At 41.0% G+C, this 18938-nt stretch overlaps 1 protein-coding gene across 2 annotated transcripts in view; it reads right to left on the reverse strand.

The window, feature by feature from the left end:
• The window catches only part of LOC131231956 (probable manganese-transporting ATPase PDR2), a 52734-nt gene that overhangs the window by 1773 nt on the left and 32023 nt on the right, over positions 1 to 18938 (reverse strand). For both annotated transcript variants that reach the window (XM_058228378.1, XM_058228379.1), the window contains exons 15-21: positions 16680 to 16788; positions 14053 to 14181; positions 3563 to 3628; positions 3290 to 3361; positions 2878 to 3029; positions 2559 to 2670; positions 2363 to 2479 (exon numbers count right to left, since the gene is read on the reverse strand). In XM_058228378.1, the coding sequence (XP_058084361.1) occupies positions 2363 to 2479; positions 2559 to 2670; positions 2878 to 3029; positions 3290 to 3361; positions 3563 to 3628; positions 14053 to 14181; positions 16680 to 16788 (757 nt within the window). The remainder of the gene's footprint in view (positions 1 to 2362; positions 2480 to 2558; positions 2671 to 2877; positions 3030 to 3289; positions 3362 to 3562; positions 3629 to 14052; positions 14182 to 16679; positions 16789 to 18938) is intronic.

The following is an 18938-nucleotide window of genomic DNA, read 5'->3' on the forward strand; positions in this document are numbered from 1 at the left end:
CCACGCCACCATCATTGGTAAGTAGGACATGGGAACACATGGGGGCAGTAAACCAGATGACAAAGCAAAACAATACATCGATAAAATGACCAAATATTCAAGTGGAAACTCAAAGGGGCTTTATGCATTGCTATAATTCATGAGGGTTTGAATACTTTGTCAGTTCCCGGCAGGGTGTGGGGCCCGAGAGCCCAGATGCCAACTATTTCCAGGAGGCATGATCCTTAAAGACCAATTCTTAATTTCTTACACCCACATGCCAAATTTTATAATTAAAGGGATGAGGCTCCATCATAGATCATAATATTACACTTTAAATAACACATAATATCACAACACAAGTGTGGGATTTAATGGGCAGTCCATTAGCCTTGAGCTCTAGATTTAATTCAGACAATGGCATTATTGGCAGAAAGTGGTCCGTCCTTCGTGACATTGATGGCATCAGCGTTAAACTCAGTTGTTCATAGTTAACAGTTTCAAGTCATTGAGCCTTAAAAACAGAACTGCCTACCATAGAACCGATACGCAGATCCAGCATGGATATGGCACAGATTTGTTAGGATACAGATTCTGCACATAAAATGAGGCATCACTGTATCAGACACAATACCATGGGGACATGCTACCTATTTTGAAGTATCTAGGAATCACAGCCTGGTGTCCAATGAGATCTCAACACCCGAATCACAAAGACATTCACAAAAGTATACCCAGAAAAATATCAGAGTAGAGAGGGAGGGAACATTATTGATATTAAATTTCTACTCTTGCAATCCTTAATTTAGGCCCCCAAATATATAAATAAACAGTCCAAAAATGAGCACATGCAGGGCCCTGTAGTGGGTCGTGGACCTATATCACAACCTGAAAGAGGATGGATGGTGTAGGGATATGCCTTTTTACCTAGCCTTTCCCTGCTTATATAGAGTGGTGAGAGAAAAAAAAAAAAAATCTTTCATTTCTCAATGTCTCGCTAGAGAGGGAGCGCATTTGGTGTGGAATACATAGTTCAGAAGGAATTTCCAAGATGAGTAGATCATTGAAATTGCCAGCCTCATGGAAAAGCTTCATAACCATGGGAGTCCGTCATCAAATGAGGATACATGGGTTTGGAAGCCAAGCAAGCCTAGGGTTTTCTTGGTAAAATCATTCTATTCAGTTCTTCATGATCCCTCGCTGCCACAGCACAAGGGCCCTACCCGCAATATTTGGAGGCATCCTAGGCCTCCTCAGGTGGTGGTGTTTGGTTGGTTGGTGGGTAAGAACGAGATCCTTACATTTGACAACCTGAGGAAAAGAATTATGATTCTTCCCAATGGTTGAATCATGAACTTGGAAAATAAGGATACCATGGACCATCTATTCTGCACTGCAACTTCTCTAGGAAACTTTGTGAAAGGTTCTTCGTGCTCATGCAAGTTGATTGGGTTTATGCCATGCCAGATTGGGGTCACCTTCTCTATTTGGCACTTTCTCCAGTCTGGAAGAAAGAAAAAACTATATTATGTCCAGTGTTCCCAGCCACTTTATGGGCTATACAGCTGAAGTGCAATAGCAGGCCCTTCGATGAAAAGGCCTCTAATCATGTCCAGGTCTTTCGTATGGCCAAATGGTCTGTTGAGGAATGGGCTAGAGCTACCAGTGTCTTTGGAGGGAGCACAGTAGAGGCTTTCCAGGTTTTTTTTTGGGGGGGGGGGGGGGTGTTGTGGCCTTGCGTTTTCTTCCCCTTTCAATAAAAGTTTCAGTTATCCTTCAAAAGAGGATAATAATAATAATAACAATAACAAGATCCAACCCACATGGCTAAAGTCTATGGTCAATTATCTGAGGGATTATAGGGTCGTGGTGCATCAGAATGTGCAACTGTCCAGATGCACTAATCCATACAAATGGACCAACACAGTGTGGTTCAGATGTCAAACAAATGGGCTCAAATATGGACCGGGGATGACCCCAAATCTCCCAGATTGAACATTTCAACCATTCAATCAGCAGCTTACAAATTAACGGATAACAAGATATCAATGCATGTCCCACATCCTAATAGTTGCACAGAGCATGAAGAGAAGCTGCAACAGATTCAGTTGTGGGAGCAATGAAGCATCTGTTTTAAAATGCTAGCGAGTATAAACAGCTAGGAAGCAGGACCCACAAATCCAAAGTGCGACTCTAAGAAGGAGAGGCATATGGGTGGAAGATATGTGAAACTTTAGTATTTAGATCTCAGACGGTTGTGCTTATGGAGCTAGTTTCCAGCTCAGGGTGCTAGTTGAAGGATTTTTCCCCCCTTCAGGAAGACTGATGCTTCAGAGTTCAAGCACAAATGTTAGTGTGTATAGGCAGAAAGAGGCATTAATACCTGCTTTAGAGCCCCAACATCATTGGTCCCATCTCCACACATCAATGTCATCCTTCCCACTGTCTTAAAAGTGGTCATGATAAGCTCCTTCTGTTCAGGAGCAACCCTTGCAAAGACCTGAAATCAGCATTACAACAACCTTTGTGAGATGAAACAGATGAAAGACATTTCGAGAAGATAACTGAGCAGATCTAACCTTTATATATGGGATAACTTGTAGAACAGCTGAAGTCTGCTGTAACATTTCAAAGCAGTCCCCACCTATACAGAGATCATGGGAACTCGATAAAGCTCCAACCTCATGCTCACTGCAACCAACACAGCCTCAATAACAGAATAGTGGAATAAAATTTCATTGACAAAACTAGTCAACAAAAATAAATAATAAATAAGCTATAGGAGTGGAGGCATAAGCAATGTAACAAATATGGGAGGGAAATCGGCTTATACAACGACTTGCAAATGAGATAAGTTCCATAATAACGTAAACAACATGATAAAAACAAGAACTTCACCTGTAGGGAGTGATCTCAGTTTCATCAGGTGAAATCCATTGAAAACCTTTACCACTCTTCCATTGCGATAGAATCAGTGCTGGCTTGGAAATAATATGAACTTGACTGGCTACATAGCAGGCTGTCAGCGCTTGATCGCCAGTAATCATAACCTAATACAAAAAATTAACTTAGTAATAGTATTTAAAGGGATGAAGTGTAAACTAGACAAAAGGCGAGCACTTAAAAGTGGGTCACATCACAGGGTGGAGTTGTTGGTGGGGCACCTCAAAAGAGTATGTTTTAATTAGTGGTGACTGGTGACCCATGAGAATCTCTCCAAAAGCAAAGACCTTTCAACCAACTTTTCAGAGAACAAAGATGATAATAGTATAAATGCAAGAAATAGATAATAGGACAGTATATCATTTACCAAGTCATGTGATGATCCTTTTAATTCGGATAAAATTGAAGCTGAGTCATGTCTAATAGGACAGTTAAAAACCTGCCCAAAAAGAAGAGCATCGAGTATTGCAAAATTAATAAAATAAAAAAGGGAACCAAATTCAAGCCTAATTGGAAAATTCAGTTTGATTTGCATATCAAAGTGGAAGAAACAAGCAACTGCACAAGTGTAAGACATACGTGAAAGAAACTACAAAAGGACGGAAAAAAAAAAAAAAACTGTCTAGTTCCATTTATTTACCGCAAAACCAGCAAAGGTGAGGCCACTCTCTACTGAATCCCTTTCCAAGCTTCTAGCTTCACTAACCTGCCATGTAACTATACATTAAAATCAACAACATCTATCACAAGTAATTAAAGGCTCTAACAAAAATGAATGACAAGTCTAAAGCCAGAGCAACATGAGTATAATATAAAGTCCAAGAATGCATCTTTTTGCATGTTTAACCCCCAATAAATCTGGAAGGATCCAAGTGGAAGTGGCAAAACTACATGGAAAAGAATAAAGCAGTTCTATAAAAGCTTACAAACAATGCTCCAACTCAGGATACCAACCGTCCAGGCAGAGACTTGATTTTTTTATTTTTTTTTAAAGGAATAACTAATTTCATTAATTTAAGAGAGGAAACACCAACTCAGAAATACAGATGGGAGCAAAGAGCCCCAGAGCTAGCCAAAGAGAAATAGTGATTATGAACTCCCATATTCTCAGGGAGTCAAAGGTAAACGAAACATTTAACCCTCTAGACAAAGCACTACTATCCAAAAAATACATCGGCTAGAGACCCTGGCACAAGAACTTCTCCCTCAATTGAGCACCGTGGGATTGTCAACCTCAATTCTGATGCTAAGATGGTAGAAATGGAGACGGACTAGTTTCAGCGTTTCTCTCAGAGCCGACTGTCTGGGTAGAGACTTGATATACTAGGTTATTTCCCTAGCGACTGCCATCATCAAGTACGACTACAGCCATTTCCTGAGGACAGGACCTCATTAGACAGAGGTAAAATTTTCAATGGGAGAGCAGGGACTTGATCCTTTTGGAAAGCAGTTAGTAGGATGGAGGCATTCACAACCATAGTTATAGCGGGCCAATCAATCCATTACCCATAAGGTAAGGGTCACTGACTCACTGGTGAAAAAAGAGTAGTTATCAAGCAAAAGAGAAGCATGACATGTTATATACATATTTTGTAATGAAGCATCAACCAACGCTTTTTTGACAGTTCCCCAAAGTGGCAATACAGACCATAGTATTCATCATGAACCAACCCTAGATCATGTGGCAAGTTTTGTTTTTGTTTTTTGTTTTTTGTTTTTTGTTTTTGTTTTTTAGTTTTTGTCTTCTTTTTTTATTTTTCTTTTTTCGAAGATGAGAAATTTATTAAAAAGTGACAAGAGGAACAAAAGGGGGAGAGGGAGGTCCTCTCCAGGCTAAGAGAAGGGAACCAAGGAGGAGAAAAAAACAAAAACAGGAAAAAGGAAAGAAAAGGAAAGCTAAGACAAACTAGGGAAGGAAAAAAAAAAAAAACAAGGGCAGGCCCACGCCTGGCTCTAAAAACCCACAGGAAGGATTAGGGAGCCCAATCGCTAAAGATAGCAAGAACTCTAGAGAAAATCCCTACAGAGGAGATGCTTTTATTCCTGAAACATCTGTTGTTTCTTTCCACCCGAATAGCCCAGCAAACTGCGAGTAAGAGATGCTTCCATTTCCTTTTTGCCACATCCTCCTGAGTCTTCATGCCATATACTGAACAAGGCATCAATTGAAGTGGGCATAACCCACGAAATACTGACCAATCTTAGAACTCCCCAACAGACATCACAGGAGAAGGGGCAGTGGATAAACAAATGATCCACTGACTCCTCGTTCCTTAAGCAGAGAAGACAAACATTGGGAAGAAGCATTCCTCTTTTCTTCAGACTGTCAATCGTAAGGATTTGGTTTCTTCCAAGCAGCCAGCCAAAAGCAGCCACTTTTGGCGGAACACCATATTTCCATATTGCTCCAATGTGGCAGTAGCGACTTGGTTCTTCTGAAGACGCTAGAGAACGATAGAGAGACTTGACCGAGAACTGCTCTGGAGAAGATAAAGAGTCCAGAACAGCGAATCTTCTGCTTGAGGAGAGGGAGTCAAATCCTGCAACCGAGACAAAAGAGCAATAAACTCCTCTATTTCATTGTCCAAAAGGTTTCCTCTACATTGAGGGAGTCACATTCCTCTGTTATCATTGGAAGAAAAGCAGCTCTCAACAAATGAGTTTGAGTCTACAGAAATGGAAAACAGGGATGGGAAACTTTCAGCAAGAATAGGGGATCCACACCAGTTATCCAGCCAGAATCGGATTTTGAGACCGTTTCCTAGGACAAAGGATATCTTTTCAAACACCGCATTTCCCATCTTTGCAATATTCTTCCATATAAAGGAGGCTCTGTATGAGGAGTCTTTGGTTCTCCACCCTAGAGGGGTTGTAGTTGTACCATACTTAGCAGCCACAACTTGCCTCCATAAACTATCCGTTTCTAATCCGAACCTCCAAATCCATTTTCCAAGAACCACCTTATTGACCAGGTGCCCCCTCCCTCATCTAAAGAAGAATAAACCTCCTTCCAATTGACAAGGTGGAATTTTGACGAGTCACTGCTTCCTTGCCACTGAAAGTTTCTACGCAAACTGTCAATTTTAGCTTGAATGGATTTGCGGCATTGGAATAAGGACAGATAGTAAATGGGAAGGTTCGACAGAGAGGCCTTATTGAGATTGAGCCTACCTCTAAGGGATAGGACGTTAAATTTCCAAGTAGATAATTTATTTATTTATTTTCCATCCTCTCTATAATTTTTGTACCACAAAGATAGAGGCAGTTTTCCCACACAGAGGAAGGCCCAGCTAACAGTGGGAAGGGTACCAACCTTACAATCGACTAGATTAGCTAGGAAATCACAAACCTCCTTAGGAAGATTGATTCCAAAGATTTCAAATTTCGAGAGGTTAACCTTTAATCCTGAAATAACTTGGAACCAACAGATAGTCATGCCCAAAAAGGACATCATGATCTCATCTGCCTCACAGAACAACAAAGTATCATCAGCGAACTGAAGGTGGTTGATAGAAGAGGGGAAGTTTCTTATAGAAAAGCTTTTAAGGGCTTCTGAGACAATAACAAAAAGCAAGGGGGAAGAGAGGATCACCCTGACGCAGTCCTCTACTGGCTCTAAAATATCCAAAAGGGGATCAATTGATCAAGACAATATTTTGGAGACGAGATGCACACTCAGATCGAAGCATGCCATTTGAAACCAAAGCCCAGTTCTTTGGAGAACATAATCTAGGAAACCCCAGTCAAGATTTTTTTAAAGACACGGGGTGTCCCCGTCCCTTTTGAGGCAAAACTCCAGTCAATGTTATCATAGGCTTTCTCCAAATCTACCTTGCAAAGAATACCCGATTTGTCGTCCCTGGAATAGGAATCCAAGCATTCGTTAGCAATCAAAACACAATCTAAAATCTGCCCATCTTGGACAAAAGCAAATTGAAAAGGGGAAACAATTTTGTTTATCACAGTTCTCAGCCTATCAGCCAAGATTTTTGAAAGAATCTTATAGGGTGCATTGATCAGACTAATCGGGCGGAAGTCTTAAACACTTTGCGCCCCTTCAATTTTAGGGATGAGCCCAATGAAGGTGCTGCCCATTTCAGAAGACAAGCGGCTGTTGTAGAAAAAATCCATGATAAAATGCCAATAGATCAGATTTAACCATTTCCCAGAAGATTTGGAAGAAAGCCAAAGGATAATCGTCAGGACATGGGGCTTTCTCCCTACCGAGACCCAAGACTGCATTTTTTATTTCTTCTAAGTCAACAGGTCTTTCAAGGAGGACTTCTTCCTCCGAAAGGGATCTGAAGGTGAAGTTATCAATTTTGGGACGATCCACTAAGTCCACAGAAAAGATTTGAGAAATAATCAGCAATCGCATCAGAAATGGGCTTTTTATCCAATATGAAAACCTCATTTTGATTAACAAAGAGGAGATAGAATTAGTTCACATTCTGGCATTTGCTTGTATTTTGTCTCCCTCCAAGTGAAGCTAAGCCTCCCCCCCCGGTCCCAATTAGTGAAATCCCTCTTAGAGGAGGAAATCCTCGAGCCATTAGATCTTTCATGGGAAAAACGAATTTCGTTAAAGTCTCCTCCAATCACCCAAGACAAATTCCACTTGATGGGGATGGAAGACAGCTCCTCCCATAATAGAGCCCAAGAGGGAGATATGGTCAGACCATAGATTCCAGAGAAAATCCAGCCAAAACCCGAACTGGATTCTCGAAAAAGAATATTAACAAAAAATTGGCCCATCCAGAAATTTTCCTTCGATCAGGCTCAAGAATCCCACATTATCAAAATACCACAAGCAACACCTATAGAATTCAAAGATAACCAATCTTTACCTTTTTTGCGCCACAGAGAATTAACTATACCTCCATCCAAGGATTGAAGTTTGGTTTCCTGCAACACAATAAGGTTAGCATTCAAATGCTTGCGCATTTCCTTAACCTGGGATCATTTATGGGGACATCCCAAACCCCTCACACTTCATGACATGATCTTCATTGGGTAACTTTTTTAACCCCTCACCCCTTTCTCTGTTTTCTGGGGATTGATTCTGTCAACCCTGAAGATTCCACTCCTAGTCTCTGGAGTTCGCTATTCATTTGCAATGGCCTTGGGGGAGAGAAATGAGCCATACTTTCAACTGTGATTTTCACTCCCCTCTCTGCTACCAATTTGAATAAGTCTATGTAGTGTTCATCGCAATTACCAAAGACTACTCCAAGAAGTCTAACGACGTGGCCAATCGCTTCCCTGACCCAACGTTTCTTTTTTGTCCTCAACCAAGCCCTCCATCACATTCTAGCATTTGCTTGTATTTTGTCTCCCTCTAAGCCCCCCCGGTCCCAATTAGTGAAATCCCTCTTAGAGGAGGAGATCCTCGAGCCATTAGATCTTTCATGGGAAAAACGAATTTCGTTAAAGTCTCCTCCAATCACCCAAGGCAAATTCCACTTGATGGGGATGGAAGACAGCTCCTCCCATAATAGAGCCCAAGAGGGAGATATGGTCAGACCATAGATTCCAGAGAAAATCCAGCCAAAACCCAAACTGGATTCTCGAAAAAGAATATTAACAAAAAATTGGCCCACCCAGAAATTTTCCTTCGATCAGGCGGAAGAATCCCACATTATCAAAATACCACAAGCAACACCTATAGAATTCAAAGATAACCAGTCTTTACCTTTTTTGCGCCACAGAGAATTAACTATACCTCCATCCAAGGATTGAAGTTTCGTTTCTTGCAACACAATAAGGTTAGCATTCAAATGCTTGCGCATTTCCTTAACCTGGGATCATTTATGGGGACATCCCAAACCCCTCACACTTCATGACATGATCTTCATTGGGTAACTTTTTTAACCACTCACCCCTTTCTCTGTTTTCTGGGGATTGATTCTGTCAACCCTGAAGATTCCACTCCTAGTCTCTGGAGTTCGCTATTCATTTGCAATGGCCTTGGGGGAGAGAAATGAGCCATACTTTCAACTGTGATTTTCACTCCCCTCTCTGCTACTAATTTGAATAAGTCTATGTAGTGTTCATCGCAATTACCAAAGACTACTCCAAGAAGTCTAACGACGTGGCCAACCGCTTCCCTGACCCAGCGTTTCTTTTTTGTCCTCAACCAAGCCCTCCATCACTTCCACCGGTATAAGGGTAGGAGGAAAATCTCCCCGATCCAGCAAACAGGTGTTAGGACCACACTCTGACCTGAGAGGAGAGATCGTCATGGCATCCTCCAGGATCGTCTGGCCCAACATTGACTCTCCCTTTTCAACGAATGGAAAATCTTGCTGGATTGGGATGATGGCAAGCGAGTTAACCTGGCTAATAGGATGGACCACAGGGACTTCCTAGAGGGACCGATCATGACTGACATGACATAAGGAAAGAGGAGTAGAAAAAAACATCTAAAGTAAGAAGAGGGTGGGGAGGGGAAATCAAGTTACCAGGAAGAGAGAAATCAGCTCCACCACAATGCTCCAGAGTCTCGATCATCGAGGGATGTGAAAATTGTCGAGGGATTTGCCCATCATTCGCATATCTAAACTTGCTTACTCGAAATCAAGATAAACGCGGATGGGGGAAGCTCCTTCTGCCATACTGAGAGGGACTTCATTCATATCTGAGAGGAGGTTATTAACTTCGGAGAGGAAGGGACGATCAAAAACTTCTTCAGCAGAGCTGGGCTGATTAGGATTTAAATCATGATCCGACACCTTAAGAGCATGCCAGCTCGTCTTCAAGCGGGAACAATGCGATGGTCGACACATTGTAAAAGTACATATTTCACTTTGAAAGAGGTCCTCCGAAGTCAATACGATTTTACTGGGGATGGGAGGCATTACAGAGTCTCCTGACCTCATCTTATGAGAAAAGGCCAAAAGGTCTTGACACGAGTCTCTTTCTTCAGAGAGGACGTCACGTGAAGGGCTGAGATTTAATCTCGCAGGATTGGAAAAGATATGGGAGTCTCCCGAGGCGTCTTTATCTGATCGAGGGAGGACGGAGTAGATATTTCAATGATCCAAAATTACCGGATTTGGAGGGGAGCCTGACATCTTGCGAGAAAAAGCATTTTTTTTGTGAGATTTCAAAGGAAGCAAAACATCTTTCAAGATTGCCAGCAAGAGACGAAAGATCTCAAATCCGATTGTGATGATTTTCGTCTTCCAACGTGTCCTTCATTCAGAACGGAGAGGTCCTGAGAGGTGTTGCACGCTTGTATGGGCCTGCGGCACATGGGAGTCTATCGTTGTTGTAGCCCCTGGGTCTCCCAATCTGGTGTTCCTTCCTCCCCACCTATATCCGTTTTTCAGCCAAGAAACATTCGATCCTGATTTCCACCACAGATACCTCAGATTGACCCACCAGAACTTTCACCGAATTAGGAACGACCCTCGATTTCTTGACTCTTATGTGAGCATTCTTGTGAATCGGATATCTGCCCAGCTCCTAGTCTCTTGATGAACCTGCAACACCTCTCCCACAAAAGAACCTAGTCCCAAAGTTAAGAAGAAATCTTCAAACCATAACTCGAGAGGGAGTCTAGAGAAAGAAAACTAGTCATCTACAACACCAAAATTGGACCATTCCGACCATTTGCACATTCGAAGCATAGGTCCCACCATGTTCCAGGAAGCGATGGATAGAATAGTCTCCAGATTCGAAGAAGGGGCAAACAATACCCAAACTACTTCCTCTGAGATGTATCGACTGACATAAAAATATTCAGAGAGGGAACAAAAGTGTTGGAACCATCAGAAAGGTCATTCATGGAGAATCCCTTGCACAAAAAACCACTAACAACCATTGGAATTTGTCTGTGATGAAATTAGACACTAAAATAGGAAGGCATCCTTCACAGGGCGGGAGAAAAAGGGGGAAAAGACTGAAGGGGTAGAAAGGAGTGTGAGTCATGAGGGGGGATGCGAATCTGGAGCAGGTAAAGGAACAAGAGATGGGGCTCGGGGGGGAGGTGGAGCATTCGGAACCTCTGAAGACTGAGGGAGAGAGTCGTTCCATCGCAACACATCAATGTAGGATTTACCTAAGTGATCTGAGGGAAGAGAAACAGGACCCCTAACTTGTGGAGGAGATGGGAGGGTTTGGGAGCAAGGTGTGGTAACGGTGGCCGTAACGGGCACCACCGTTACCGTTGTGATTAGAGGTGGGCACCGAACGACTCGATCCGGCTAACTCGACTCATCCGACTCGTTCTGATCCGACTCGACTCAAACCGAATGAATGAGTCGGTCCGAACCGAGTAGGGTTCGCCCAATCCGAACTCAAACCGAGTTGAGTTCGAGTTACCTAGTAACTCGACCCGAAACTCGATCCAGTTAGAACCGACTCTCTAACCCTACCCGTTGCACCCTACCCCAACCCGATCCCAAAATCTCTGTCCCTCACTCATCCTCCTCATCTTCCAAGCGCGACCTCTCTCTCTCTCTCTCTCATCCTCCTCATCTTCCAAGCCCGACAACCACCCACCACCATCACCCTCCTCCTCCTCTCTCTCAATCTCTCCGCCCCTCATCTCTCAATCCGACTCAGTGCCAACTCGACCCGACTCGGTACTTCTGACTGGATCAAACTCGGTCTGGATCAGTCCAGGCCAGATCGAACTCGGATCGAGTCAAGCATGCTGGACTCAATATCGAGTCGGATCGAGTTCGGGTTAAGCATATTTCAAAACCAGATCGAGTCGAGTCAGCCCTAACTCGGTCAGACTTGACTCGATGCCCAGCTCTAGTTGTGATTCGGACCGTTATGGCCCCCGTATCGACCGTTACTGCTCTTTTTAATTTTTGAAAATTGTTACAGGAATGTTACAAGGCTGTTACAGTCCATTACAAGCTCGTTACAGGGTCGTTATGGATCGTTATAAGGCTTTTATGGCTTGTTTTTTCTAGAACAACCGTTACGACCCCGTAACGTATATAACCGTTACCGTTACGTAACCAATTTTAAATACCTTAGTTGGGAGGCAAAACAAACTTTGGGTCGGGATCTCGATAACACTACCGGAGACCTTCTCAACATTCACAAAGTAAGCTATATTACCCTGATTTTCTTACCATAAATTTTTTTTGCTAGTCATTCCTTCCACAACTCTCTTCAACTCCTCATCAAAGTTGAATCTCACAAAAGTGAAACCCCTAATAGAGGTTGTTCCTCTTTCTTTGGGGATAACAACTTCTCTGACTTCCCCAAATCTCCTGAAGACTCGCTTGAAGTGAATCTCCATCCATTCTTCCAGGAAATTATCAACATATAAGGTTAGAAACTAACGAAGGGGATTGAATGGAGGCACCCTTTTGGTAATTGATTTATCGTTACCGCTTTTCTTTGTTTCCTCTTGACCCTAGTCCACCCTTCATCGAGCTCCCGACCAGAGTCATTTCCCGGGATGCCTTCTAGCCGAAGGAGAGCATGGCCATCTTGATTCCTGCTGAGAACCTTTGGACTAATGGATTCGTAATGAAGTTTCCATCTAGATTGAGGGAGTTATCTCGATTAGAAGACAAACTACGAGCTGCAGAGGATTTGCTTCAATTTGTTCGCGAATGGGAACGAGATCGTCCCGACTCTAAGGAAGGATGTCGATCCCATCTACCTTTGCTAGATCTTTGAGATGAGGCTGCTGACAAAGGGGAGCGAGATTTACCTGAGGGTAGGCCTCGGTGATGCTGAGTTCTTTTACCTTTTGAATGTTTGAGATCAACATTTCGCAAGCTTTTTTCTCGCGTCCATGAGCTTTCTACTTGCTTCCACGAGCTTTCTTCTCGTCTCTGAGAACTCTCCATGGCATCCGTTCCAAGATCATGTGGCAAGTTTGATGCGGGACAATTAACCACTTGTTCTAAAAGCTCGAACTGATAGAGCATGGCGAATCAATCCTTTTATCTCATAGCCCAAGCCCCACATCCAATGGATTAGGACCTCAGCCAAAACCCCTTCATGGGCCCCACATCACATAGGTTCCACCTCACACGAGCCACCCGCCTCACACAGGCCACACACCCTGAGTGTGCCCCTTGCATCGCACAGGGCACCCTACTCGAGCCCGGTGTGAAAATGCCCCTACATTAATCACCCCTGGTGAGGAGTCTCAAACACAAGACCTCCCACTCTGATACCGTTTTGATGCAGGACAATTAGCCACTTGCTCTAAAAGCTCGAACTGATAGAGTATGGCGAATCAATCCTATTATCTCACAGCCCAGGCCCCACATCCCATGGGTTAGGACCTTGGCTGAACCCCCCTCGTGGGCCCCACATCACATGGGTTCCACCTCACATGGGCCACCATCCCGGAGTGTGCCCCTGCATCCCATAGGCCACCCCACTCGAGCCCGGTGTGAAAATGCCCCCGCATTAAAGTTTTTCCCCCTTTTTTTTTCAAAAGATGATTGAACTCATTAAGAAAACAAAGATAAAACTTAAGGAAGAGGATACAACCAGCCAATCAAGAGTGAACCTCTATTCACTCCCCCGTTTGAAAATCAACAAACTCACTTGCCTCCCTCAATACATTTGAGAAGACAACCTTTAAAGAAGAAACTAGATCTAATCACCAAAAAATATAAACAGATAAAGCCTGTGTAGTGACATTGGCTCCAGTGTTGCACATGAATGACCTGCTTGGTGATTGCAAAACATGTTGTGTGTGAATCACTGATGAAGCAACCATGTTGCAATTGTTAGGGTGGATGTTCAAAAGGTATAATCCTGTGAACTGATCCATGGCAACCAATTTTTGGAGGTCACCATCGATATTTTAGACCATAAAATTGCACGGAATGACTCATCCAGGAGGAATCAAAATGATATTCAGTAAGTTTTGATTATCAAGTAGTAAATCCTCCATTACCAGCCACAAAGACAGTTGCTGTTATCAGTAATTCCTTCATATTAGCACATCCCTGCCCACTTCCTATTTGCAAAATGTGCTTTTTAGAAAACGTATATTGTTTTTTGAAAGTGAAGGGCCCCATAGCTTCCACCAACACATTCAACTAAAAGTCGATTTGGTGCTATTACTGAAAGTCTGCCAGGAAAGCTTTTATTATTTCAAGGAAATTGAATGATGATTAAAGCAGGAATCATGCTTACCGCCATTTCAGGAAGAGACTTGTATGCAAGGGCTAGAACGCGAGACCCTTGACGTGTATATTTCTTGTAGGTCTCAATGTATGATGGTGGCAAATCAATAAGCCTGTCCTGGATAGTTTCTGGTGCACCCTGCAAGAAAAGACTCAAGGAGTGTAAAGAAGGATCATCATAAAGAAAAATGCTAAAACTTGTAGTTTTTTAACCAATAGCCTCATTTACACTGTTCGTTATTCAGGCAGAAGTGCTAGATTAATAAATTCATTCATGACCATCTTTTAAAATGTGATTGCGTGTATCCGTAGGGATTAGTCTCAATTCAAAAAAAGAGGTGGGGACACCCTGTGTCTTCAATATATATATATATATATATATATATATATATATATATATATATATATATATATATACAGGGAAACGCTAACCTGCGAACCAGTTCGTACGTACTACGTACGAACTTTTTTGAGAACCCATCATACGTGATGTGGATCTAAAATCTGAACCGTGCATGTGAAGCAGCACCTCCTGAAACCCTTGGGCCCAAGTTTTACTTTGATCTAAAATTTTGGTGGGCCATGAAAAATGAAAACAGTTTCCTCCCTTGATTTGCATTTCTCTTTGCTATGGCCCACCAGAATATTAGATCAGGGTGAAAATTCATCACATGGGGTTTTATGGAATTCTGCATCACATGGACCGTTCAGATTAGACACCCATGGCATGTGTGCAAAGGTGCACACGTACGTAGGTGCGCAGGGGAGCATGATTCTATATATATATATATATTGTCCTATGTGATACACCCCATCATATTAGATATATATCATAACTATCGTTGCATATCAATTTTGGACACAAATAATACAACTAAATTTCTGTAAATATCACCAACAACACATTAAATCATCCAGATTGATGCTGATACATACACTGTAATGTGCATATACCGTACGTCCAGGAAGAGTTGGTTCCGGAGCCAAACAATAGATGTCTAGTACTATCATTTAAAACATTTACATGTAAAAAGCGACAATAACACGTTAAAAAACAAAATTGAAACAGTGATAAAATTTATGAATCAAGTTGAATTGAAAATGAAGACCATTCTCATAGGTTTTACTCAAATCAAACATTTGAAGAACGCGCATTTTTTTCTCTTTTCCACTTCCATTATCTCGTAACTCAAATTCTAGCATTTTCTTTGTGAAATCACAGATCTAGTCAGCATCCTAGAAGAACAGTCGTATAAACTCCTTCCGGTTCTTGCTAAGAAGTCACCATCGTTGTCATTATCGTCATCTTAGTCTTTATCCCAACAATTTGGGGTTCTTTTAAACGGTCGATTGGCAAAAGCTTTATGATCAGCTACCCACCAAACATTAACTTCCAGTTTTACCTGAGATCTTTGAACCAGCCATGGTAGAGGCTCATGTTGACATCACTAACATGCCAGCATGGTACCGCCAATATAGAACCCCGGCCCAACTAATTTCTGCACACCCCAAAGGGCAAGCAAGAAAGCTAGGGTCATGGAAGGGCAGTTGCGAGCAGTGTTCGAAATATCGGTATCGCGTTATGTATCGCACCCTTGGGATACGGATACGTATCAGTTATCGCATGGGATATGTCGGTTGTATCACATAATGTATCGTTGTAGTTGGAAACATGGGGAAACATTAGGAAATTGGTCGTGTTTTTCAATGACACTTCAACGATTGTTTAAAAAGAGATCAATACACACTTATAAATCAAAACATCACAAAAAACAAGTGCGCATAATAGGTTTTCTTTATATGAGGTCTTAATCTATGTGTTGTCTAACTGAATTGATGTAAGTATATTCAAAGCCTAATCATATAATTTATAAATGTAAGACGATGTGTGAAAACACAAGCAAAACATTCAAAAGCGAAAGAAGAATCACTAGATCAGGTTACATACATGTTTGATTTTATGTTTGAACACAATTATTGCAACTGATTTGCGCGAAATTGGGAAATTTTGGTTTTGTTTTTTTCAATTTTCTGTAACTTGGCCCATGTCCTCCAAATTTCGAAAGCGAAACTTCCAATCCAAGCATAAAAAATCATGAATTTCTAACAATTGGACACTGATTTAACATGATTTACAGGAAAAAAAAAAAGGATCAAAAATAAAAAATCCTCACTGGATCGAACATTGGGATATATCCCACTCCTTGTGTATTTCGTATCGCATATGTGGGATACAAGATATATTGTGGTATATATCGGCTGATGTCGTCGATATTTAAAACACTGGTTGCGAGGCCAACCACTCAGCATGAAGGCACACAAATGTAATAAATATTTTAGAAAATTATTGTCATGTATTCTTCCGAAAAGTAAAAACTTTTTGTACCTGTGGTGAAAACAATTCTTAACCATAAATTAAATATAATTTTCTGGCCATCCAGTGTCCACTGAGCATAAAATTTTAATTGCCTAAAAGTTTATTCAGATATTAAATGTATAGATACCAGTCATCCAGTAACCAGTATCCTACAACTTTGTGATCTCACAGTATTTAATTGAGAAGTCATCAAATATTAGCTATGGAACTTGATCTGAGGATACAGTGTATGCAGAAGAAAGAAGATGCAACCAACAAACCTTCACAAAGGCAAAAAATTCTTCTTGAACACGAACAACAACTGCCATCCGCTTTAAATAGGATGCAAAGTGGTGTCTTTGCACAATTTGCACAGCTTGACCACCACCCCTGCAGTTCAAATAGAAGAACAAAATTGATCATAAGGGCAAAAGAGATACAAGAAAAATTACCTTCAGTTTCACGATCGCAAAAGGAAGCTACCAATAAGAAAAATATTGCAAAAAGAAGATATCCACACATTTTTTTCCCCTTTTAATATAACCAATGTTCGAAGTATCGGTTTCGCTTCAAGTTTCACTGGCCGAGGATAGGGAAACAATATCAAAATGGCCGATAACCGAAAATACAGAGAAACATTGGGGAAACATGGGAAAATCGATGGAATTTTTCGGTGTAACTTCAGGAGATGCTAAAATACACATTTGCATATTTATGAATCAAAATATTGCAAAAATAATGCATACATAACAATTTTCCATTTAATGGGGTCCTTAAAGCATTTGTCATTACAAACCAATCCGACCATCCCATCCATCCCAACCTTCCATCCAAACATCCATCGATATTTCAGAACATTGACAACACACGATATTTTGCAGAAAAATCATCGACAACTGAAAAGGAAACGAAAGACTGTATTCTCGATATCGCCCATGTTGCGATAACGATAATATTGTGATATGATCAATATTATCGTCAACAATTTGAACACTACATACAACCATGCCCCCATTAAAAAAATTAAAATGAAAATTCTTTTAATAAACAGATTTCTGGTGATATTATCCAAACATCGCCAATACATTGGCCATACGAGTGACACCTAGAATTTACATAGCCGAAAATATCGATGATATCAATTCATTGGTGATACAAGCAACACCTGCAATACGTAGTCAAAAATATTAGCGATATCGATACATTGGCAATACTTAGTGATATATCACTGATACCTGGAATTTCTAAAACTACCAATGTTATCAGTATCACTATTAATGTTATTCATATCACCGAGCTGGAGATACGGATAATATTCAGGGATATTTTAATAAAATCAGGGATACTCCGACAAATGATATAACAATGATTGCATTAAAGAAAAGCAAGGACCACATCAAGCTAAAGGACAAGAATTCTTATGCCAAGCCGATTAAAAAAATATGAAAAAGAAAAAGGAATTCTGACATGGGACACTTTGGCACCATGGATTTGGGGGGATTTGAGAGGATTTGAGGGGGTTTCAAATCCCCTAGTTGTTTGGTAGCATAAAGTAACAGGGGGTTTCAAATCCAGGGGGTTTCAAATCCCCTCAAAGAGGGGGTTTGAAATCCACGGTGAGAGCTTGGATCACACCTAAAATCATTTCAATAGTTGCATGTGTAACATGTGTGTCACCGTACTATTATTCTATTGGGCACATGGCCCACTAATGATATCCAAAAACAATTAGATTATTAATGGCATCACCATTAATTACTTTAATATGATGATCAACACCGTCCAAACATTGTCCATGTAAATCAACGGTTAAAAATCGTTGGTTAGTCACTTGGACATGATCTTGTGTTTGTGGCCCATCCAAGAAATTTCATCATTTTCTAGAAAAGTATATATTTCAGCGGGCTTATTACAACCATTGTGTCAAAAAAAACACAAGTTCACTAATTAGAGATATTAAAGTTAATTTAGTAATTAAATTCAAACCCTTGCAAATATACTAGGAATAGCTACTTTTGGATTTAAGTTGTTCTCAATCTATGGTGCCAAACATAGCAAGAGGATTTCAAATCCAAGGGGTTTTAAATCCACACTCCCAAACAGGCCCTAAGAGACAAGGAAGAAGGAAAGAATTACTGGCATCTCACCATAGATTTGAGAGCCTTGTACCCTTGGTGAATTCCAATCAATAGAATTTTTGAGAAAATTCTCGAGAGAAAAACATTCATTCAACTTAACCATAAAAGTCTCTACATGCCTCTATTCATACCCCTTGACAAACAAGCTACTACTTACATTTTCTTTTCTTTCTTTCTTTCTTTTTTATTTTTTTTATTTTAGGATTGACAAATTTATTAATTTCAAAAAATCAGTACATCATGAAGATCAAGACCTAACAAGGTCACATAAACATCAAACCTACTAGGACACAAATCAATCAACAATGACTAAAAGAAAGACAAACTATTTTTGCAATGTGACTACAATCTCTCCTAACTCCCCAAAAAATCAGAATCAAAGAATTTTGCTCCTCCCACAGG

Source organism: Magnolia sinica, chromosome 17 (genome assembly GCF_029962835.1).
Source record: "Magnolia sinica isolate HGM2019 chromosome 17, MsV1, whole genome shotgun sequence".
NCBI lineage: Eukaryota > Viridiplantae > Streptophyta > Magnoliopsida > Magnoliales > Magnoliaceae > Magnolia > Magnolia sinica.